At 48.2% G+C, this 23,344-nt stretch overlaps 7 protein-coding genes across 7 annotated transcripts; 3 read left to right on the forward strand and 4 right to left on the reverse strand.

Annotated features, from left to right (window-relative positions):
• Nucleotides 1-661: 661 nt before the first annotated feature.
• L228DRAFT_210399 (Pkinase-domain-containing protein) lies at nt 662-3,622 on the reverse strand (the record flags this gene model as incomplete). Its single annotated transcript, XM_018329850.1, has 4 exons — nt 662-3,076; nt 3,133-3,281; nt 3,372-3,445; nt 3,537-3,622. 4 exons carry the CDS (start codon nt 3,620-3,622, stop codon nt 662-664), a joined length of 2,724 nt encoding a protein of 907 aa, XP_018188093.1.
• Nucleotides 3,623-4,681: 1,059 nt separating this feature from the next.
• Nucleotides 4,682-5,130, forward strand: L228DRAFT_246861 (hypothetical protein). Its single transcript, XM_018332507.1, has one exon. The coding sequence runs from the start codon at nt 4,841-4,843 to the stop codon at nt 5,069-5,071; it is 231 nt and encodes a 76-aa protein (XP_018188094.1). The 5' UTR covers nt 4,682-4,840; the 3' UTR covers nt 5,072-5,130.
• An 842-nt stretch (nt 5,131-5,972) lies between these two features.
• Nucleotides 5,973-9,915, forward strand: L228DRAFT_229679 (hypothetical protein). Its single transcript, XM_018330511.1, has 4 exons — nt 5,973-6,297; nt 6,375-8,116; nt 8,186-9,045; nt 9,370-9,915. Exons 1-4 carry the CDS (start codon nt 6,081-6,083, stop codon nt 9,452-9,454), a joined length of 2,904 nt encoding a protein of 967 aa, XP_018188095.1. The 5' UTR covers nt 5,973-6,080; the 3' UTR covers nt 9,455-9,915.
• Nucleotides 9,916-10,841: 926 nt separating this feature from the next.
• Nucleotides 10,842-13,781, reverse strand: L228DRAFT_238486 (hypothetical protein; the record flags this gene model as incomplete). Its single annotated transcript, XM_018331052.1, has 6 exons — nt 10,842-12,424; nt 12,499-13,095; nt 13,155-13,329; nt 13,412-13,538; nt 13,595-13,681; nt 13,753-13,781. The coding sequence occupies 6 exons, from the start codon at nt 13,779-13,781 to the stop codon at nt 10,842-10,844; spliced, it is 2,598 nt and encodes an 865-aa protein (XP_018188096.1).
• Nucleotides 13,782-14,499: 718 nt separating this feature from the next.
• On the forward strand, nt 14,500-15,532 carry L228DRAFT_267938 (hypothetical protein; the record flags this gene model as incomplete). The annotated part of the gene is made up of 3 exons (XM_018335049.1): nt 14,500-14,859; nt 14,925-15,014; nt 15,074-15,532. The coding sequence occupies 3 exons, from the start codon at nt 14,500-14,502 to the stop codon at nt 15,530-15,532; spliced, it is 909 nt and encodes a 302-aa protein (XP_018188097.1).
• A 4,712-nt stretch (nt 15,533-20,244) lies between these two features.
• Nucleotides 20,245-20,910, reverse strand: L228DRAFT_238488 (hypothetical protein; the record flags this gene model as incomplete). Its single annotated transcript, XM_018331053.1, has 2 exons — nt 20,245-20,462; nt 20,535-20,910. 2 exons carry the CDS (start codon nt 20,908-20,910, stop codon nt 20,245-20,247), a joined length of 594 nt encoding a protein of 197 aa, XP_018188098.1.
• A 196-nt stretch (nt 20,911-21,106) lies between these two features.
• Nucleotides 21,107-22,623, reverse strand: L228DRAFT_255867 (CMGC protein kinase; the record flags this gene model as incomplete). Its single annotated transcript, XM_018333900.1, has 5 exons — nt 21,107-21,300; nt 21,363-21,603; nt 21,664-21,977; nt 22,036-22,373; nt 22,424-22,623. The coding sequence occupies 5 exons, from the start codon at nt 22,621-22,623 to the stop codon at nt 21,107-21,109; spliced, it is 1,287 nt and encodes a 428-aa protein (XP_018188099.1).
• Between the last annotated feature and the right edge of the window lie 721 nt (nt 22,624-23,344).

The following is a 23,344-nucleotide window of genomic DNA, read 5'->3' on the forward strand; positions in this document are numbered from 1 at the left end:
CTGTCCTATCTCCTTTCTCCAATGGTTGCTTGGTTGCTTACTTCTGTTGCTCTACGGGTTGATTTGCAATAATCTGCGCATAGAATCAAGCGCATGCAGCAATTTTCTCCATCTGCGTCCAACTGCGTAATCCGTAAGAAAAGACTCAGGTTCCAATAGTAGTCATAAAAGAATTTTCTACGGTCTTTTACCAATCACTTTTCACAATCAAACGATGCAGTTGCTTGACGATGGCAATATGGCAATATGGCAATAATCTTTTTTTCAGCATTGGATTCCATCATTACGCCTCCCCGCTTTACTTCATTAGATTCTAAACCCGTACTCCCTTCCCTCCCTACCTCGCCCCCGGGCCGCACATTACCCTACCGTGTCCATTGACGGGAAAAGTTCCAACGAAAAAAAACTATGTACAAAAGTTTTCCTGTCCGCCTCATAAAATGAATGAATGAATGATGAAAAAGGAAAAAACGGGCTATGATCCTGCTACGGTCGTAAGATGCAATGCAACATAGATGTGAATAGACGTGATTAGAAAATATGGGGAAAATTGGAAAATCAGAAAAATAAAAGGTAGTATTGGAAAAACAGAAAAGGGGAAAAGGAAGAAAGGGGGGGAAAAAAGGCGTAATCGCGTAATTCCGTATACATCTCAGCATTGCTAAGCCATGGCGTTCAAAAAGGGACTGACGAGCAATTCCTCTGCACTGGGACGCTTTTCAAAATCAAGCTCAAAGGTACGACTCAAAAACTCCTTGCCTTCATCACTTGCTTCTTCGGGGAGGGTGGGGCTTGCAGTGCCACCGCCGATTTTGAAAATGGCTTGCAACTGAGAACAATCGGGAAAAGGGTGGGTGCCCGTGAACATTTCGACAATGAGGCAGCCTAAGCTCCAAATGTCGGCTTTACGGGTATACGAGGTCTGCTTGACGACTTCGGGCGCCATCCAGAAGACGGAACCCTGTAGAGAGGGCCGGTGAGCGTGGCCCTGGCCGTTCTGGCTCAAGAGACTGGACGCTTCGACCTTCTTACTAATGCCGAAATCAGAAATTTTGATGCCGCCCTTGTTATCGACGAGGACGTTGGCGCCTTTGATGTCGCGGTGGATAATGTCGCGGCCGTGGAGGTAGGCCAGGCCGTTGAGAATCTGCCGGACAAAGTTTCGAATCAAGGGTTCGTGCAGAGCGCCGTACTGATTGAGCATGGCTGCGACTGAGCCGCCGGGTACGTATTCGAGGAAAATGTTGAGATGTTGTTCGTCCGAGCTGGAGCCGAGATATTGTACGATATTTGGGTGTTGCAGTTCCCTCAGTAGGCCGATTTCGTGTTTCAAAGCGCTGAGCATCGACTTCTTCTTGTTGTCGACTTGGTTTCCGGCATTGGATGGGAGCTCGACTTGCTTGACAGCCATGAGCTCGCCGGTGATGCAGTGCAAAGCGAGATACACACTGCCAAATGAACCTTGTCCGATGAGCGCGCCTTTCATCCACTTGACGTTTTCCCAGGCATCCCCTTCGAGGAACCGCGTAAGCTCTTCATCAGGTTCTTCGCCGTCTTCGGCAATGGCCTGGCTGAGATGCTCGTTGAATGAGCCGGTGCCGCCGGCATCGGTGACGGGTGTGCTGCTGCCAGTTTCGTCAAAGTAACTCTGGAGTCCGGGGTGGCCCTCGGGATCTGTCACGGAAATGCTCGAGGCATCGGGGGCGCTGTCAAAGGATACATAGGACTTGCGGTTGGGTTCGATAGGTGACTCCTCTTGCAGAGGTTCAAGAGATGATGACGCGATGGAATCTCGGTAGGCGGTTTGCGGGAGGGCAATGCGAGAGACGGACAGCGGCCGCGGAGGCCGCTGGCCTTGGTTCGCCCCTGTCAACCAGGTATCGGCGATACTGGGCAAAGGAGGGGCGTCTTTGAGGCTTGAAACAAAGCTGAGGTTGCTGGCTACACTAAGCCGGTTGGTGGCTCGGCTCAGTCGGGCAGATCGTCGCATCGACATGCGAACCGTCCGGTCAATTTCTTCCTTGGGATGGTCGGGGAAATATGCAACTAGATCATTGCTGATGAGCTCGCTCGGTGGACGCTGTCCAAAGAACTGCCTAATCATTCGTCCCCGTGGCGTGACCTCTGGCAGTTGCCTTGGCTTTTCCAGCTCATGTGCAGCTGACTTGACGTTTCGGCTTCGTTCTGCCGCAGCCAAGGCTGGCGGTAGCGGGTAGGATGCGGGAGAAAGAGGGTATTTCACAGCCTCCCAAGACTCGCCAGTAAGCTTCTGCACCTTTTGTTGGCTACGGGTACTATTGTTCGCAATTGCAATAGCGTAATTGCGTTCTGCTTCCTCAAGGGCAAGCTGCGCAGCAACCTGTAATTCCTCATCTTCTGGCTCTCCTGCATGAATCTTTCGTAAAATAAGGCGGTTTCGCTCATACCGCGAAAGGTCGCTGCAGATGCGAATCAGCTCTGACTCGGGTATTCGTCGACAGTCCGAAGGATCGGGTGTCACGCCGCCAAGGACATAGAAGCAATAATTCCTTGTTTGATGCTCTGGCAGACCGAATTTTTTGAGTGTAGCACGCATGATGTCGTCTGTGGTCTTGCAGTTTTGGACTTTGACCACCTTTGTAAGACCTCCTGAGTAGATGACGCGTATAACGTGCTTATCAGGTGGCAGCCCTCCAAGGGTAAGTCCCTCAACTCCAGAGCCCTGCCGGCCGTGTGCGACACGCGCAGTTTGTGGAGCATCACCTGGCGTAGCGGGCCGCCTGCCTGACGTCGTGCTCGCACTGGAAGGATAACTGAAGTAGCCTGCAGCTTGTTCCCGCCTGGCACTCTCCATTGGACTCATTCCACCATATCGCTGGGCTCGCAGACCTCTGCCGCTTTCCAGGTCAGCAAGAGGTGAGCTTGGCCGCGAGGGAGAGCGGCTGATGCTGGATGGGATGGCTGGAGAAACGCTGTAGTCATATCCACGTGTATAACCTCGACCAGCGCTTGAGTGAGTGCGTTCCTTGGTGGCATAGAGCGGACGGGGAGAGCTGGAGGGAGTAAATGCCGGGTTTTCTAGTGTCGCAAGAGAGTCCTGCAGTATGTTAGGTGAATCCTGCGCGGACGCAATGATTAGCGTTGCAAACTCACTCTATTCCGCTTCTTTTGGCTTGGAATGTTTTTCCGCAGAGCTTTGATCGCAACGTTGATGCGGACTCGATCGCCAATCTTCTTGATCCCCAAGTCCTTGAGTACAGACTGATCGCATTCTAAAAGAGTCTCCCCGTTTATGTGATTTCCTTTTTGAATAAAGCAAGTTAGCCAACCCGTGCTCCAGATGTCTGAGCCGAAGCAAACAGTGAGTCTTTAGGGAAAGATGAGGAACATACCTCTAAATAATTGCTCGTATTGAGGGCAGTTGATGCTTCGCAGCCACTCTCCGACACGCCTCTCGTCCCAATTGCTAGCCGTACAAATCAGCGAATAGCTCTACATGGCTTTCCAACAAGCTTGATTCTGCGAAGTTTCAAATTGCCTTTCTGTGGGCAACGTACCGTACGTAGTCTGGACCATCGTATACACTGTCTGAAAATTCCGATTCCGTCGGACTAGAGAAAACTTCATGATTCGTAGCGCCCATAGCAGGTGTCCGGTAACTCGAGACGCCAGCGGAATGCGATGCAGGTAAAATGGACTGTGACGCTGGCAGGCTGCCCAACCCAGCGGCATGCGGTGATCGTGAGGCCAACATGATGCCCAACTAACTGGCGTATTGCTTCCCCTAGGAACGCTTTGCTAAATTATGTTCTGTACGAACCTCTTCCCAGACTGAACGCAGCGTGAAAAAGAAACTGCCTGCAAGTTTCAATACGACCCTTTGTGTGCTAAGTCATCAATATCTCGGAAGAATTAAGCTTTAAGGCAATGGAATTATCGGCATTAGGCGTCTTTTGACGACGGTTGGAGCAAGAAACGGAATCGTATCTCCGCTATAGATCGCTCGCTGAAGGTTCGTGGCCTTCGCCCCGCTTCAACGGAAATAGATGGAACAAAACAAGGCAATAGGCGGATTTCGAGACGTGCACGAGCCAGCCGTGCAGATGGATGATCGGTCAGGTTCAGATTCAGCGACGAAGGTAGAGCAACGATGCGAGGTGTCGGAGAACGGCACAGAAGGTGAAACGAAACGGAGGAGCCGGGCTGATGTTGTCTGTTTTGGTGGGGAAAGCACCAAGTTGAAGAGAAATCAAGTCGCAGATCCAGCGTCAGAGCTTGGCATGGCTCAAATCATCTTCCAGTACTCTAGCAAGTGACTGTACGGTGATTAATGATCGTCGTGTTGATCTTAGTGAGGAGAGAGAGAAGAGGGTATAACACTCTAAACGCTCCCCGTGGGGTGTGATCCAGCGTTCCTTCGAATATGCACGGAGAGTTACGCTGGAACGTTGTCCAATGTCCTTGGAGCACACTGCAGACGTTTGAAATCAGGATCGAAAGCTGCAGAGGGAAGAGGGTTGCAGGAAATAATGGTCTTGAAGAGGGTGGGATCTACGGTCCGAAAAGATTCATGTTACAACGTTCCCTTCACTACTACTAAGGTACAGACAATAAGTTACATAGAAGGTGTGTACACAGGGAATCCCATTCTAGCAGCCCAAGGGCGTCAAGCGAAAGGGACCGGGGGTTTCCCCTTCAGCGGGCAGCCATGTGGAGACCAATAATGGCACGATATTACGGTAAGATACAAGCCTGAAACTTGCTCTCGCTCGGCCCCATTTCAGGCCCCGTCTCTGGTAAGAAATTCCTCCCTTTTCTTGCCTCTTTCTGATGCCCTATTCTGTACTTATCGTAGTACTTCATGGCCTCTCGCGCTAACATTTCTCACAAGCGCGCCGGTCTTTCGGGGAATCTGAATCTTTGCTCCTTAGCATCGCCAACGGCCGGTCAAAAAGTGGTCATCGACTGGTGGGCGGCCATCGGTCTTTTTTTATCCACATGCTCCGATTCAAGACAAGGGGTTGAACCACTGAAACTATCTGCGACCGTAATCATCATTCATATATCAGAAGCACTGAGGCATATTCACTAGGGAAAGGAATCGACCCGAAAAATAAAGTAAATCACATGGAAGCAGCAATTATACCTACATTCCGGCAGCTCCGATGCTTCCCCCTGTTCATCATTATCATCTTCTTCTTCATCAATTCAGTATATTGGTCAATCTGAAGCAAACTTGGCACTGCGAGTGTCAAGGTTCTTGACGGGTGGAAAGACGGAGCGGCCAGGTGCAGTGCAGCAGTACTGTTCAGTACACTGCCTAGTTCAGCAGAGTACCGTGCAGGCCCACCAAAGGGAGAGTTCCCAGATGACTGCTGTCAGTCTGAGTCTGAATCAAAGCCCGTGTCGTTTGAAGACTAAACCAATCCCATGTCAAGTTTCCGTTGCCTGAGACGCCCCGGTCCGACCTACCGTCGCACGAGGGCGTAATCGACCGTCTAATCGGATCACGTAAAACGCAAGGTCATTCTTAGCATCCCTCAAAAAGGAAACAAGTCGCGGAGCTCGGGCATGTACACGTTACGTATGTGCAAAGAGCAGCCTGGTCCCAAAGGTCAGCCCGCGGACAGAGAGATGAGCACATATTCCAAGGATCAGGGACGGAATGCAAGATAAAATCTCCGTGACAAAAATTTATATCTGTAATAAAATTTGTCAAGTTGCGATGAGAAATGCATCTATTTTTCTTGTCTTGTCTTGGCTCGGGAGTATTTGTTTCATCTTCTTGACTTTCTTACTCGGCTGACGTCTGTGGGTGAGACAATGGTACGGTTGCGTAGATGATCTTCTTGCGTAGAAAGATGATGCAGTCGACCGCAACGCCCAGAAGTGCAAATCAGTACGGAAGGCTGAAAGGTCCATTGACGTCACCACCAGAGAGTACATCGCATGTAGCTCGGGACCTCCGACGTGGGATGGTGCTCCAAAGCTCGAGAGCTTTCACGCAGTTCTTTATACGTCAAGCCGGCTGGCTTGATATATTCTGGGGACGTGCTTTTTGGTATAGGCGATGATCTGAGAAATTTCCAAGACTCCGCGACATGGCCCTCGACCCCTCCAGCGGCTATGTTGCTGCGAGCAACTTGCAAGATCTCGGCGAAGTTTCCCTGCCTATATTCAACGTTGAAAGGGTTCCATTTCAGTTTGCTATTTCCTCCGATTTTGTCGCCGCTCAAGTAGCCAATAATGTTTTGGTGCTTGCCCTTTCAACGGGGCGGATCTTGAGAATTGATCTCGATCATGCTGAAGACGTGGATGGTGCGCCTAAGAAGCTTTCATGCAGCATTTAATTGAACCGAAATGAGCGATTGAGCTAATCAAATTGAAAATGGCAGATATCGACCTTCCAAAGCGCTCGTCGGAGATTGGCATAATCAGGCGCATGTTCCTGGACCCTACAGCGTCTCACTTGATAATTTCAACAACACTTGGAGAGAACTTTTACCTGCATACACAGTCAAGACAGCCCAAGGCACTTTCCCGACTCAAAGGGACTCTTGAGAGCGTTGCATGGAATCCCTCCGAGCCGACTGCCTCGACGCGAGAAATTCTGGTCGGTACGACAGACGGAAACATATATGAGGTCTACATTGAGCCGTCTACCGAATTTTACCGCAGAGAAGAGAAATACCTGAAGGCTGTTTATAAGACTACGGAAGGCCCCGTCACGGGACTTTGGGTTCAATCTGTCGATGGCAAACCAGATCTTCGGAGAGTGCTTGTAGCCACGCCTGAAAGCATATCTCACTTTATTGGACGCATCGGAAGACATGGACACGAAGGGGGCGGCTCTGTTTTTACGAGACTATTTGAAACCGAGACGCCCACACGACATGATATTTCCAGGGTCGGCGATGCGCCGCTGGCGAAGCTAGTCATTTCCCCTGAGCCGGTTGATGATGGTGGGGCTGATGTTTTCAACTCGGATCGTGTTTTTGCTTGGCTTTCGTCTCAGGGTGTGTTTTACGGCAAGCTTTCCGATGGCTCCTCTGCACCAGGTAGTAGAAGCAATGTCTTCCAGGATTCAAAGCTTTTACCACGCTCGCAGTTGCCTGCATCGGAATCGAATGGTGGACGGCGCAAGGCGTCGGCGGAGCCGATTGCTTCAATTGCGCTGACACAATGGCACATTCTGAATCTTATCGAAGGAAGAGTTGTGGCGGTCAACAGGCTGGACGAGTCAACTGTGTATGATCAAGTTATGCTCGAGGCTGGACAAAGTATTATTGGAGTTGAAGCCGACCTCAAGAAGAATACATTTTGGGTTTTTACAAACCGGGAAATCTTCGAGGTTGTTGTCACTGACGAGGATCGAGACGTGTGGAAAGTCATGCTGAAGGATCAGCAATTTGATGCAGCGCTGCACTATGCGAGAACCACTGCGCAGAAAGACGCCGTAGCAACGGCGTCTGGAGACTATCTCGTAAGTCGAGGAAAATTCATGGAGGCTGCTGGAATATATGGCAAAAGCAACAAGCCTTTTGAAGAGGTTGCATTGATATTTATCGATCATGGCGAGCAAGATTCGTTGCGAAAATATCTCTTGACCAAGCTCTCGGGCTTTAAGAAATCCTCGATAATGCAGCGGGTCATGGTTGCTAGCTGGCTTGTCGAGGTTTTCATGTCCAAACTAAATGCGCTTGATGACACAATCACAACAAAGGCCGAGCTGTCAGAGAACACCAATACAGCCGAAACCAAGACACAGCTTTCGCAGCTGCGAACGGAATTCCAAGAGTTTGTCACCAAGTACAAATCTGATCTTGACCGCAAGACGGCCTACGACATTATCAGTAGCCATGGCCGCGAAGAGGAGCTTCTCTTCTATGCCTCTACGGTCAACGACTACAACTACGTTCTTGCCTACTGGGTGCAACGGGAAAAGTGGGCAGAAGCTTTGACGGTGTTGAAGAAACAGACAGATCCCGACATCTTTTACAAGTACAGCAGCGTCCTGATGAAAAACGCATCTGTGGAATTCATTGATATCCTCATGCGACAAAACAACCTCGATCCGCGAAAACTCATTCCCGCCCTTCTCAACTACAATAAGGATGTCAAAGTTTCCATCAATCAGGTATCATTCGACATCATCCTCCTCCTCCTCCCTCTCCTTCTCAATCGCTAACAGAATCCTTCCTTCCAGAACCAAGCAATACGTTACCTTCTCTTTGTCATCAATCAGCACCGGTCGACCGACTCCGCCGTTCACAACACGCTCATCTCCATCTACGCTTCTCACCCATCTCGCGACGAGTCCGCCCTTCTATCATACCTCGAATCCCAATCCCAGCAGCACGAGCGGCGGTACGACGCCGATTTCGCTCTCAGACTATGCATCGAGCACAAGCGCGTCCAAAGCTGCGTCCACATCTACAGCTCCATGGGGCAGTACTTACAAGCCGTCGAGCTGGCACTCAACCACGGCGAAATCGACCTTGCCAGCGTCGTCGCCGACCAACCAGACACTAACCCAGCATTGCGGAAAAAGCTCTGGCTAGCCGTCGCGAAGAAAGTCATTTCCCAAAGCGACGGAATCAAAACGGCAATCGAGTTCCTCAAGCGATGCGAGCTACTCCGCATCGAAGACCTCATTCCTTTCTTCCCGGACTTTGTCGTCATCGACGACTTTAAAGAGGAAATATGTACCGCCCTCGAAGACTACTCGCGCCATATCGATATCCTGCGCAAGGAAATGGACGAGAGCGCCAGCACAGCGTCCAATATCAAGGCCGATATCCGCGCCCTCGATCGCCGCTATGCCATTGTCGAGCCCGGCGAGAAATGTTATATCTGCCAATACCCCTTGCTCACGCGCCAGTTTTTTGTCTTTCCGTGCCAACATGCCTTTCACAGCGACTGTCTCGCCAAGCGCGTCGTCGACTTGTCGGGTGTCAGTAAAGGCCGTCGTGTACGTGAGCTGCAGGCAGAAGTCTCCCGCGGAGTCGCCGGGCCGAAACGTGAGCGCGCAATGAAGGAGCTTGAGAATCATATTGCTTCTGCTTGGTACGTATTTCTTTTTACTTATTACATTTATTCCCTATTACGTTGATTATATTGATTCTCTTTTACGTTGATTACATTTATTCCTCTTTACATTGATTACATTCATTGCGTTTATTACATTCATCGCATTCATTCCCTTCATTCCGTTTCTCACCTCTGTTACATCAATTCCCTTTGTCAAATCATCTGTACTCCATCCATTTTGCTTTTGTCATTGTACCGTATCTACGCATTACCGTCCTTGTATATCAACCGACTCAACGATCCTCATCCCATGCAAAATATACATCTCCTCACTAACACGAAAATTTTCACACAAATTAGTATCCTCTGCAGCGAATACGCCATCAAACTCATCGACGAACCGTTTATTACTCCCGCCGATGACCGGAATGAGTGGGCTCTTTAGTCACTTTTTCCTTCTTCCTTTTGATATCTTATTTGTACACTACTTTCCTTTTCCTTTGATATCTTGTACACTACTTTTTCTTTTGTCATATTACTCCAGCAGCACAAAGCAGCGGGCGTTGACCTTTTCCTCCATCTTTCCTTTCGCATCTTCTATATTCCACTTCTATTTTCCATTTCCTCCCGACATCCCCCTATCGGTATACCGTCATATCATATCATATATCGTCTCGTCTCATCTCATACCGTACTATACCGTACTGTACAGTATCATACCCTCCAGCTACACTTAAAGTTCTTAATCAGACTCATACTCATACTCATCATCAACATGCATCATCGTCTTCATTAAATCCGCGGGTACCTTTCGCCTGGGCCTGGCCTGGACCAAAGTACTCTAATGCATTCCCTGTTCTACGACCACGCATCATAAAAAATCTTCTCTATCCGAAGTAAAATAGTAAATGGGCAATCAATTGAAATTTAAATTTTAAAAGACATGGTAGCTTGAATGACTGCGGGAGTACATATAAAGGCAATAAAGCACAATGTGGCAAGAAACGACGATGACGGTAACGACAAAGGGTAGGAAGAGATGTTGAAGATGAAGATGAAGATGAAGATGAGATGGCAAATGATAAGCGAAAAAAGACAAATGATGATGAGGCAACAAAGTTTCTGACAAGCCAGTTTCATTGCGGCTGGATAGTGCAAATAACGAGCAGTTTTGAACCCTGCGTTCATCACAACCCACGTGTGCACATCTAAGACATGCAGGACGCGACAGGAGACACAAATTGGGGCGGAATCCAGACGTTTCTTCAACATTCAGGAACCACGGTGGTCCTGCGTCGGGCACTACATCAACGCCCGCAACTGATTGCTTTCGGGACTGCAAGTGATACAATTTCGAAGTGGAGTGTCATTAGGAGATATGTTTCCTTCCTCAACCCGTAAGCTTCCGTGGTGGGCCGCAAATTATTCTTTGTCCTTCTGCGTTTAGCGAATTTTTGAGGCTCTCATCTTTACCCCTTCCCAACTCTATGGATCAAGTACAAATCTGAATCCCCTCGGCTTCCTTTCATTTCGTTGAGAATTTGGTCTTGCCGAATATATTCTTGATCATATCAAGTTTGACTCCCACGAAGTTTTTCCGTGATGGCCAAGGACGATCTGGACCAGATTTAGTAGACTTTTGCAACCGTTGGTCTGTACGTTGGGAGCAAACTTGGGTGCCTGAAAGATGAGCGGAACATTGATCCACCGTAAAAAGACAATGCATCTTGGAATGTTGGACGGTTCCACGATCCGTAGAGGCAAACCGCAATTATCAGATCCGGCGCACATAGCAATTAAGACGTCAAGCATTTGGCCTACTACGCCTGAAATCAACCCGCTCCATGTCCACTGCGAGGGCCATGCGGGGGCGTGAATCCCATATTAGGCGTCGGAATGCCATGCTCAAAGGGGCCGGGAACAGTCCACTGGCCAGAGCCAAAAGAGAGAGGGCTGGTAAGCGCATTACTGGCTCGTCCGCCAAAGTTATCCAAAGCGCTCATCCCAGAAAATGCGCCATTGCCGATTCCCACACCGTCCCTGCCAACTCCGAGTCCTGTGGCAACCCCATTAGGATGGGCGACCGACGATCCAGGACGCGGCGCAGGGGTTTGGGATCGGTCCATTTGCCAAATACTAGTCGGACTAGACATTATGCCGTTACTCGAAGGTCGCGGGAGAGGCTGTGACTGCCACGGCGGAAATTGATATCCTGCTCCTTGCACGGGGAATTGGCGTTGGGGTGACGGGGCGGTGGAGGGGTGCGCAGTCAATGGCGTGGTGGGCCAGTAACTCGACACGGATGCTCTAGGAGTACCAAGCCCAGGAGGAGGATGCGGCGGCTGCGACGATTGCGGTGAGTAAGCCTGAACCATTTGAACAAGCTCACGAGCCGTCAGCGGACCAGCCTTTCCGAATGGAGTGGTGGATTCGTCCGGGTGTTGGTGATATTCTGGAAAGGCATGAGCTGGCGGGGTTGGGGGGCCAGCGGTTTGGTGGAAAGCGTCGTGGCTTTTGGAGTAGAGGTTTTGTGAGCTCGGATTATGGGAGGATACGTTCGTAGGCGAGTCAGTAGGGTCAGGTCCGACGAGTGAATCAACCATCCGGTTCATGTCAGTACTCATGGATATGGAGGCAGCTGATTCAGAAGGATCGACTTCTTCATTCGCCGCGAGACCGGCGCTCTCTTCCTCATCCGTGGTAAGCTTGTGCCCGTCCGGTTGCTCAATTTCCGGGAAATCGAGAGGAATGACAGGGGGCGTTGCTTGCTTTTCTCGGGGACTGGCAAGAGCCTCTGAAGGAATACCCTCTTCCTGATAAATGAATCTTCCGCCTTCTACAAGCGCGAGCGGAATTGAATCTTCAAGTTGGAGCTCCAAGCCATCAATCAGTAGATCTCGAACCCGTGCAAGCATTTCTAAATTGGGGTGGTAACGTTCAACGCCAGTGTCGTGCATGGTCGGCTTCTTATTTTGCGCATTGTAATACCTCTTCCTAACTCGTTCGGAGAAGAAAGGAGTAAAGCCGACGGTATCTTCATCTTCCTCCAACAGGTACTCAACATTAGGGAGTTCGGAGACCGGAAAGGTGCCGGCAAGTAAGGTAAGACTCGTGGCGTATATTTTCCACATCTCTTTTATTTGGATCCCCAAGGGGGAATCAGGACTCTGTGCAACCAGGATCGGTGCGTTGATTCGAAGCCAAGAGCTGTAATGTCTCAAGCCAGGAAGGATGCGCCGTGTCACAGCTGTCACCCTGTCGGAACCACTGATATGACCACGATTGTCGTCATTGTCATTGCTGATAAATCTTTCCAGCTCTGGCTCAAGCACTCGAAGCAAGGTAAAAAATGTCTTCACGTTGAGTCGTAAAAAGAAGAGCAGAGCCTGTAGACTCTCATTGGACTTGGTGTCATCTGGAAAACATGTCAGCAAACTGTGGATCAGCACAGTAGTATTGATGAGGGAAACAAAAAAGAATAAGCCCTACCTCGAATGCGTACACCAGCAAAATATTCTGCTGCAATATTGATGAGCGAAAACCTTTGAAGTGCGCCCTCTAGCGATCGCTCCTTCAAGTCAACCGCCAATTGGCTAAGGACTTCGTTTTCGAGCTCATCATGCTCGGAAAAGTCGACGCCATTGTAACATTTTGCATGGAGACGAACAAACCATGTCAAGAGCGTCTGCCGTGCAGAATTGGCATTGTGTGCTGGTGTATTTACAACGAGTTCACCCTTGCTCCACGCGGTCAGAATCTTCTTAAATTCAATCTCGAGATTTGCTTTGGCGGTCGGAAAAGGCTCCTCAACTGTCAATGCTCGATAAAGGTGGTAGACGACGCGGAGATGATTTCCATCAGTGAGCGCAATGACGGCCAGTTGATTGTGCGGTGCTCCAGAGGCCGGATAGATTGCACCTGCCAAGTCGTAGTAGCCAATAGCTGGACCCCAGTTGCGATCTTTGGAAACCAGCTCGGTCTCTCTGTACCTTGATAGATCGCCGAGACGCACAAGAGTCTGATGACAGGACAAAAGCACCAAATGTCTCACTCGGTCCGTTGCGTGAGATCCATCACCCGCGTGACCTAGAGTTATATTAGTGTCTCTGATATAGGATTATTCCCGAACGACGTATGCAGCAGACCTTCAAGGTTAAACTTGCGCGCCACATGCACAAGCTCGGGGATACCTCCGAAACGGGTGGCAAGCTGCTGAATATATCCTCTGTAAAAGCGCTGGCTCTCCTTGATAAAGTCGAGATAGCGTTTTGCCGTCTTACGCTTTTCCACAGGCTTCTTCTTCCCTTCATCGGTTCGGAACTAGTGGCCGAACTCACGAGTCAGTACGAAAAAAATGTTCCCTCGAGATCTATATTTTCCTGGGATCATATGAACCACTTACGCGGCTGAGGAATTTGCGAAAACGATTGTTTATTTTACCGTGTACATCCCAGAGCCTGCCTTCAATTTGCTTATTCGTTGCAAATTCAAAATCGAGAAAGATAACGCTCTGACATGCGGTACGGTATCTGTTCAAGCCAGTAAGTGGGGTGTTGCTTGGATGCTGAAATGATTCAGTACATACTGCGGAGTCAACTGATCAATATCTGCGAAGTCGGGGTCTTTCTCGGCCAGCTTCGCCAGGAGTTCCTTCTCAGTGCGCTGGGCAAACCTGTTCCCCTCCATCAGTTTGATGCTTTTTTTTTCTTGCTTGTCGATGATGACATGGCCGTCATCACTCACCTCCATGCTTGGTCCACAGGAGAGGCCATTACTGGTACCAGATGGGCCGGTTGCCTTTTTCCAAGGTGACCCCACGGTCAACCTCGCGGTCAGAAAGGGGAATCACAACCTAAACGACGGACGAAACCGTTGCAATCCATGGGCGATGTCGGAGTCCGTAGCCCTGACAAACGACGGTCGGGGCTTATTCCGAGACGACCAGGAGACCTGCGCCGTTTCGAACGATTGAAGATTCAATCTATTCGAGCGACGAGCAAAAAGGTGAGTCGGTGTGGGGTGAAGGGAAAAGGCCAAATTCCAGAGGTGAGGTGCATAGAGGAAGTTGGGAGAGGGACGAAGAGTGACGACCCGCGGAATCTTGAACTTTTTAGGGAAAGCGTCAGTGACTGGTGTCTTTTCAGGGTCCATGATATCAAATGAATTTCAATTCAACCAACCATGCAATGACAACCATGAAATTAATCCACTTCTGATTCATTGCAGTTGAACAAGAAATGGTTTCTTGACGACACTCGGCTCACAAATCAAAACAGTTTTCTCCCCTACAGCGTGACTTTGACATTTTCTCTGTTACTATCATATCGCTTTTTACCCTTACATCATAGCTCACACTGCTACACAATCAATCACTTAAACATCTTGTGAGGACAAGACGAAGATCTCGAAAGGGCCAGCAAATTCAAGAGTATCAGGATTGGACTATTGATTGGTACAAAAGTAAATACAAATCTCGACGGCATCTTCAAGATGGCCAAGCGCTCACGTGAAGACTCTTGGTCATCTTCATCAGACATTGAATCCGCCGTCACAACACCAAGTGCAATTGGATCTGGTGCTTCAGAAGGTGGACCAGCCAAATATACGCTACTTGATAACGGGAACGATTCTCGGGAGGAAAAGGTAGTGATGCGATGCTCTCTGCCGCCGCATCGTGAGGCGCTACCATTCGTGTCATATGAAGAATTTGAGATTCATTATGCCAAATTCCACGCCAATCGGTGTGTCGAATGCAGAAAGAATTTTCCTTCGGAACATTTTCTAGGTCTTCATATTTCTGAGAACCATGATCCTTTAAATGAAGCAAGAAAAGCAAGAGGCGAAAAGACGGTAAGTCCAACCTACCACGTGACTTTTGGCATTATGGAACGCACTCTGACCAGTCTTTCATATAGTATGGCTGCTTTGTTGTGGATTGTGATAGAAAATGTTCAAGTCTCCAGAAGCGTCGACTTCATCTAATTGATAAGCACATGTTTCCAAAAGTATGGTGGAGCCAACACTCCCGTCTGAAACGCTTGCCGGCTAACTCCTCGATTTGCAGAATTATGACTTTCGGGTCATAGATACTGGCATTGACAAACGTAGCTCACTATTACGCTCTGATCGTAGCAACAACCATCGACCACGTGGCTCTGCCGCTGATCGTGCTGCAAGGCAGACTCAGAGCAATGGCAGCATTTCACAAAAGCCGGCTGTAGAGCAAAGCGGCTCAACGCTTCAGTCAGATCCCTCCATGGAAATTGATAGTCAGAGTCGCGAAACTTTATCAGATCTGAACGCTTCACTTTCGCCAGAGGCTTCTTATCCACCGCGGAACGAAGAGAGCACTGAGGCTTCGTTAAAGTCCAAAACGTCACCTTTTAAAAATCCCGTGCCAACAAAACAACCTGTCGACAACGAAATGACGGACTTGACAAAGTCTATGTCAGCACTTAAATTCATTCCGCCGAGCGTAAGGTTCGGAAGAGGACGAGGTCGGTCCGGATTTAGCAGGTCTTAATCTGCGGCATGTTATCTTTCGGCTTGATCTTTGGCGTTTTATCGATGACGGACTTTGACGATACCAGTAGATGCGGGATCATCCACTCTCCTTCTTGTGGCTGGCCATTACCTTGAATGCATGTTTTCATGTCTATGGGGCCTAATGACCTATAGCGTTTATAATTTCTCTGACACGGAACTTGGTTATGTATATACACTTCCCATCAAATTTGGGACACTGTGACCCTTTGATACCGCATAAATCACAGAAATATGAAAATCATGTACAGCTAATTCTCACGCGGTTATAAGAGGAAAAAAAGATATACCCTCGAATCTAATATAATTTGGAAACTACCCAAATACTGAATGATCAATAGTTCCAATCGAGCTTCAACACTTGGCCCTCTATACTTTGCACACAAGCATCTCATGCAGCTTCAAGAAAGACCAAGCGTGGCAACATGACAAATCCAAGCCCGGCGCTCTGCCCTGCTACATACACTGCGTATAACTGTCGTGCTGGAAAGAAAAGTATCCCACCCCCTCATTTGGTGCTTCTTTGAGCGTTTCGACCGTCTGTTCTTCGATGAGTCGAGGGTACTAAAAGTAATAACAAGCCAGGTAAGGAACAACATGGTACATAGGCAAAGCAGCAAAGCAAACCCAAATAGTATGTTTAGAAGGAAGACATCATTGGAGCAAGTCCGGTGGTTGATAGTTGCTACGAAACAACAACATTCGAAATTTCAAGGGTAGAAACGGTAGAAGCGTATTGAGCCTTCATCTTCCAAAAAGGAGCGCCCAATACTGCTTTTTTCTGAGACTTTGGCTGCTTCAGAGTCGAGTGCTCCTCTTTTGCCCTGCCTTGGGCCCCCTTCGGCAAGTCTTTCTGGAGCTTCTTCACCACTTCAACAAGAAAGTTTGCCAAGCAAACGTTATAACGAATTGCTTGGCTTACTTTGTACATCTCTCCATTTTGAACAAGCCCCTCTATCTTCTTCTCAAGCTTTTCTCTTTCCTGAGTTCTCTCTTCTTTCTGCTTAGAGAGCTCGGACTTCAAAGCAGCATTCTGTATTTGCAGAGGAGCAGATTTTGACTCTAATACACTTTGGTTTTGTTGATACGTTTGCTGTGTTTGTTGCTTTTTTTCGAATGCAAGTCTTAGTTCCTCCAACCCATTGTCTTTTGAGTCACCGGTTCAGCTCTCCAAAGCCATGGTGCATCGGATCAACTAACGAAGCAGCACAACGGTCTTCTCGATGAATAGGAAACACAAACTGAGAAAGATTCTCACAGAGAGGGCCGAGAATGCGAAGCCACTCAGTAACGATTTCTCCCAACAATCTCTCACTCAGCCTGAGATAGTCATAAGCTCATAACCCATCCAGCCAACCGCATCAGATGCCGGCATTCCCAAATACCTTGATATGATATTACGTCCCCACACGCCGACAGCCACAGCTTCATCGTTTCAAATCGTTGCTTACCTGAAAGTCAGGAATGTCAAGGGTATTGTTTCGATTCTTCAACTGGTGGTGTACTGCCAGCCAGACTGAAATGGGTCCATAACTGCAGAGTAATCCTCCTGGTCCCAAACATGGACGATGCAGGATTTTCGAAATTCTTCGCAACTCTTCAAGGCTCTTATCCGGTTCAATCTCCCCGTCTTTCCTCTTCCCTCGCCTCGTGCAAGCCAAATTTGATGGGTAAACGGATCCAAAATGTTCGTTGTTCTCTGTTCTATAGTTCTTCTCAGATATTGCATGAGACACTGCCTGCGGGCTTGAGCTTTAAACTGCTAATCAACCAGTCCTTCAGCCTCCCATTTCCACCGGAGCCATGCCCACATGTCCAGCACTTCCTGTTCCATGCACTTCAGACCATTGGCAACCTTTTTTAGCGACCTAGGATCAGTTCCCATGTTGCTGGTGCTTCATACCATCCATCGGGATGCCAATGATCCAGATTATGCTTTGAGATTAAAGATTAATCACTGAGGCATAGCTTGCTTTGCTCGCTTCTTAGCTTCTTCGAAGAATCGCAACTCTTGCGGTTGTTTCGTGTTGTGTCAGCGTCATCAGTATCTGGACCTGTTTTTATGGTTTCCCTTGTCAATTAGGGTTATAGATATATATATATCAGCGCTTTAGAACGTCTTCCGAAACTAGTGCAATGCCCTCGGGCAACTTTAATATACGCTATTGGAGCTGGAATTACCGCGGCTGCTGGCATGGCACCAGACTTGCCCTTCAATTGTTCCTCGTTGAGGGATTTAGAGATTGTACTCATTCCAATTACAATCCTTTAGCCTGCGCAATGGAAGCGCTTTCTTTCGTTCCGTCACCGTATGCCCGAGTCTGAAAGAATTATTCCAGGGCCTGCTTTCGCATTTCAACACCCGGACTTGGCTTTTACGAGTCCGAGCAATGCCATATTGGCCATGAAATCCATAAAAGCAAATGCAGGTGCGCCGCTGTCAATCAAAGCATAAGCAGTGACTACCTTAATGCTAGATTCCAGCTGGGTCCTTAAGCAATGCTATATTGAATTTGTTGATAGGATTTTGTGTAACGGCGTCCCGTATTGAAGGAAAAAGCCCAGCACTTTCACGATCCAATTTCGAAATGCTCTATTTCTCAGTCTCGAGGATTCATTTTCAGTGAACCAACAACTCAGTATCTCGCAGGGACCAAACCCGACCACGGCCTATAGGCCTGATCGTACCGCTCCGCAGTAGCCGCGCGGGATGCGCGCTTTGTTATTATACACGGTATCGTTTTAAAGTCAGCGCAGCCACCACCAAGGGGACCGCCAGATCAACTCTGCCGCATTCATAGAATCCAAGCCACGTCGTGGAAGACTATCGGCCGTAAGGTCATCATATCGATTCCAGAATTCTTCTTCAACGATGTTCCCTATCGTGGGGTGCAAAGCTAGAGCTCCAGCAGCCTTGGAAAAATGGTTGAATTGCAGCATCGACAGCTGTATCTGGGTCCTTGTTTAGGTCGACTGGTTTCCTCTTCTTGATATATTGTCGATGCCTGTTGTTCCTAATCGGAAAATCGGACTTGCTAAGACGAGCACAGAATTCTTTACGGCATAACGCGTCCAACATGATATATTCGTTGAAGTCTGTGTAAAGTGAGAAAAAACCGAGAGAGATCAAAATGAGGTTCGAGTAGTAACTGAGGCATTTCTGAGCGTGTCTCGTTAGGCAATATAGCTTGTTATTAGATTATATTCCAACGCCGTCAGACGATGGTTGATCATCCTGTGTTAATTGTAACAGTTCCTGGGGCAGAGCCTTTCGCTGAGCGTCCATTAATACGGCGACGTCTTGATACAGTCTGCCTGGCATGTCAAATACCAGCCGTTTCTCTTCCACGTAGCCACCTGGAACTGCTTTCGCCCTAAGGAAAGCAATGTTTTCATTCCCCGGTCGATCAGTGAAGATAGCATATGGCACCTTTATGATAGATGGGTTTGTTTTGGGCCGCACGGGAGGTGCGATGGCCGCTTGAGGTATGTGTGTCTGCCCGGTTCTCTGTGTTCGGTTTTGACGGTGCGTGATTTTCGGGACTTCGCAACGCCAGGCGTATTGGCAATTGCCTTGGTCTTGCGGCGAGTCTTGGGTCCTTCACCGAACACCCAGGCAGGTTTCTTATCGGGATTTTGCTGCCACGCTTGGTAGATCTCCCTCTAATCAAAGATTAGCTAGCCATCCAGCAGCGAAGATCTCTGCTGCAAAGAGCGTTCACGAAAAACCGCTTGCCGGTATCCTGTTAAGCCTGAAAAGAGAATCGGACTTCTCTCTCAGTGTGCTCCATTTCGGCCTCATCGTCGCTATCATTCTCTGGTGTGTTGTAGGCGATGACTTGGGACTCCTGTTTGAATGTAAGCATTGTTCTTGTTGAGTTCTGTTATAGTAAGAATGATTAAAAGCACCCGAAATGTGGGGCTGGAATAACCTGTTCGAGGTGTCAAACCTGGGTGCCGAAGCTGGACGCAAATATAAAGGAAGGAGGACATGATTCAAGAACGTACTGCGAAGCAATACAAGAAAGCAGAATGGGGAAATGGCGCTTCAGCTGGACTACTGCTTGAGAAATATAATGCGAACAGAGCCCGGAAAGGGGGAAGAGGCGGCGTTTATATAGACAAAAATTTGGCCTTGGTGAATTAGGTTGATAGGTTTATCAACCTACAGTGATGGCTGGAGTAGAGCACGGCCGCCTAGTCATCGAGCCATAGTGAATCTCATGCAAGTAAAACCTTTCTGTGAAGGATCATCGTGACAGCTTCGACTAAAGAGCTATGACTTCACAAGAGCCGTGGTTTTGGACATGCAGTGTTGAAACTGATGTGCGTTTGCAGGAAAACACCATGGCAAAGACTGAGGAGTAATATTTAATATGGCTCAGAGACGTGTATTTGAAAAGTGTCCGAAAAAAAAAAGCTACAAGATAAAAGATAAACAACAATATTAAGACAAAGTATTGAATCCGAAAAGAGCAACCCGTAACGCATTCGGTCATTGCAGACGGTAGATAATCCGAGATGACTTTCGTATAGCGGAAATATAGAGTCTTTGGTAGGCTCCGTCGAATGTTCGCCTCACTATCGAGGAATTGGATATCTCCGAAGAGGAACCTCGACTCCAATACGGCGGCATGGAGGAAAATTCCTGACAGATCAAGACATTTTCCCGGTGCTTCATTGATGTGATCATTAATCCCAGATATTCGGCCTTTGTGCGTGCGGTTTGTGACCATGGTCCACGTCATGTTTACCTTTATGGCAGCCTTCTGAGTATATCCCTTCCCCGTCGCAGCACGACCAAGTATATCCTTCTGGATATGCCTCTTTGCAGAAGTCCGAATCTATATCGCCGTGAATATTTTCATCGTGATCTGCAAAAAAATCATCGTAGTCGGGCTCCAGCTCGCCTATCGTTTGTATTTAGCCACCATATGTCTGATAAAGGAAGCTATTGAACCGTAAAAGGGAATAAAACTTACCATCATGGAAGATACAATCTCCACGACGGTTATCGGCTACGTCGAACTCCTCTTTGCAGTTTGTACAAAATGCGTACCGAAGACGCTGTCGTTTGTTAGAGGATCCATTGGCCGAGGTATCTTTGCTGTTCAAGTCTTCATGATCCGTGGCTTTCCGTTTTGAACCTCTATTTTTTGTGGTGCGAGGGGTGGAGCTGTCGCTGTCGCTGTCGGAACCCTCAGTGCCCGAGCTGCCAATATCAGATTCGGAAACTAGGAGTTGCTGCTCGACAAAAGTTCTAGCTTGTGGAACCGCCTTACAGAGATCCTGTAGGACAATTTGAAGTCGCTCGAGCTCAGCGAGATTGATGGCTTCATGCAGCTTTTCAGGAGCCATGATAAATGAAATGTATGAAAATTCTTTAAAAATTTGAGGGCTGTAGTACAATCAGCGCATTGGATGCGAATAGACTGAGATCTCGCTGTTTATTTACTAGGACCCTGTGATGTCAGGGGGTCGCGTCTCGGTTGACGCGCTGTCGTTCCGCGTTTGTTTACAGCTGACATGACATTGCGACAACTTGCCCTTAAATTCACGTTTTATCGAGATCTGAATACAGCCAAGGGTCCTCGCGAAGCTCTTTTGCAGTCTTCCTCTCTTCTGGCAACCATCGCAACATTTTCCTCACAAAGTTGAGAAAAAGCTCTTTTTCTTTTCCTGTCAAACACGTGACGCAGTCGTCGAGTCTGACGTCCTTGGGAATGATTTGGGTGTGGGTGAAATGGCCTAGGGTAAAACACCTGAGCTCTACATCTATACCAGGATGTTGATGGAGATTTGAAACATACCTTTTGAGTCGAAGAAAGGTCCGCCATAGTATTCACGAGCTGTATCGTACCAAGTACCGTCTGGGCCGGGAAATGATCGGTCCCAGGGCACGTCGCACCACTGTTTCTCCTGCTCAATGAGCTTCTGTGGCGGCGGTCCAAACAGTGCAATCATCTCGGCAAGATGAGCCTGAGCAGTATACACGCCTTTTTGCGACTCGAGGTGACGGAAGAGCTGCCTATTTTCTAGTAACTCAAAAAGCTGCAAGCGCATATCTCAGTTGTCATTCCTATATGTACCAGAATCACGCAAAATACTGACCAAGACGCCCAGATTCCAGATGTCAGCGCTATATGACCAAGGGGCCCCAAGTAAGACCTCGGGAGCGTGGTAGAGAGGCGGCTGTATCGGATGACGAAGGGGCCTTTTCCCATCTACATGGTGTGCCAGACCAAAATCAGCAATTCGTGGCAGCACCCAGTATGATCGTAGGTCACCAAAATTATTGTGCGAGAGGTATATGGTTCGGTCGCCAATTGTTTTACGAGGCATGGGATGCTCATCCTGAGCCTTCACATACTCCTCAACCACATTTACATCTTCGAACGACATCAAGATGTTGTCTGTTTTGAGATCTAAAAGACAGTCAGTGTTGAGTGATTAAAGCGTCTGAGAGTTCTTGGAGAGCGGAACCAGTATGGACGATCTGACAATGGGAATGGAGATATTCCAACCCTTGCAATATGAACTCCGCGTATACTTTCAACAGCGAAGGTGGAATGCAACCACCCGGGAGACGGTATTTAAATTGACTCAAAGGTTCCCGCATAGCATCGAAAACCAGGCATAGGTGCTCGGTTCCGGTAGGGCTGGTAGCCATGAAATGATCAAAAGCGGCCCTGACAAATAGAGAACCGGCAAAATAAGTGTCTTTTGTAAGATATTTGTTCATGTTGAGTTCGTGCAAAGCAACGTCCTCAAAGTCAGGATCAGCGGTGGTAAGCTTCAGCGTCACGTATGGGAAAGGCATTCTTCAATAATATTAGACGTAAATCTTGACCTGAACATGAGTGATCCTTACTCTTCTGGACCATCCAACTCCTGCGCCAACCATACGGTAGAAGTTCTGCCCCACCCAATTTTTGTTAGGATTTTATATCGAGAATTGAGGACTTGCCCCGGAGTTGCAGGATAGTATAACTCAGGTCGATACCCGGGCACACGCTCCTCTTCGACTAATTCATCGGCAGGTAGAATCCTTGGTGGCTGAGAAGAGCCCATCATTCGGCTTGATATGAAATATGACAAACGCGGGCGAAGTGGCAGAGCACATCGACGAAGTAATTGGCGCACAATCATATTGTCGATTGATCTTTAAACACATCTTGAGGAAGCAGACTGATGTGTTGAAAAGCCGTTTTGGTGGGTCTAGGTCCAAACGCCATATCGGGCTGGTTGAGAATCATGTCTTCGCTACGTTTCTAAGTTGCTGCTATTGCATCGTCTATATGAACAAATTCTAGTCGACCAAGGGCTCCTTTATTTCCACATTCGGCTAAATCTGACCCGCTCAAATGAAATCCTTATTTCGTGAGCCCTCTCCATCCTGATAATCACATCGATTATCGTGTTTTGAGAACGGTATGATGAGGAGTACACAAGTAGGTTCCCGCGCGGCTAGTCCAGTCATCCTATAAGGTTGCCAAGTAACTAGCCGCGTCTTAGTGTTTTACGCCCTAGCTGCTTATTGTAGTGACGTTGGCTCCGCTAGAACAAGCTTGACGCTTATTTCCGGGTAGTTGCATTGCTGGGGTCAAACCTAAACGGAGCACCCACGCAAGACGTTGTTACGGGATAAAGCAATTGTATTTGTTTTCAACCCTTTTCTGCTGCATTTCCATGCTTGATAAAGCTTGGTCTACAAAAACTTCTGCAGTTTATGCTTTATTCAAATGGTGTCAATAAAGTGCATTTTGTCTGCCATTAATCTGGCTGTTGAATA

This window comes from Xylona heveae (assembly GCF_001619985.1).
Source record: "Xylona heveae TC161 unplaced genomic scaffold L228scaffold_5, whole genome shotgun sequence".
Classification (NCBI taxonomy): Eukaryota; Fungi; Ascomycota; class Xylonomycetes; order Xylonales; family Xylonaceae; genus Xylona; species Xylona heveae.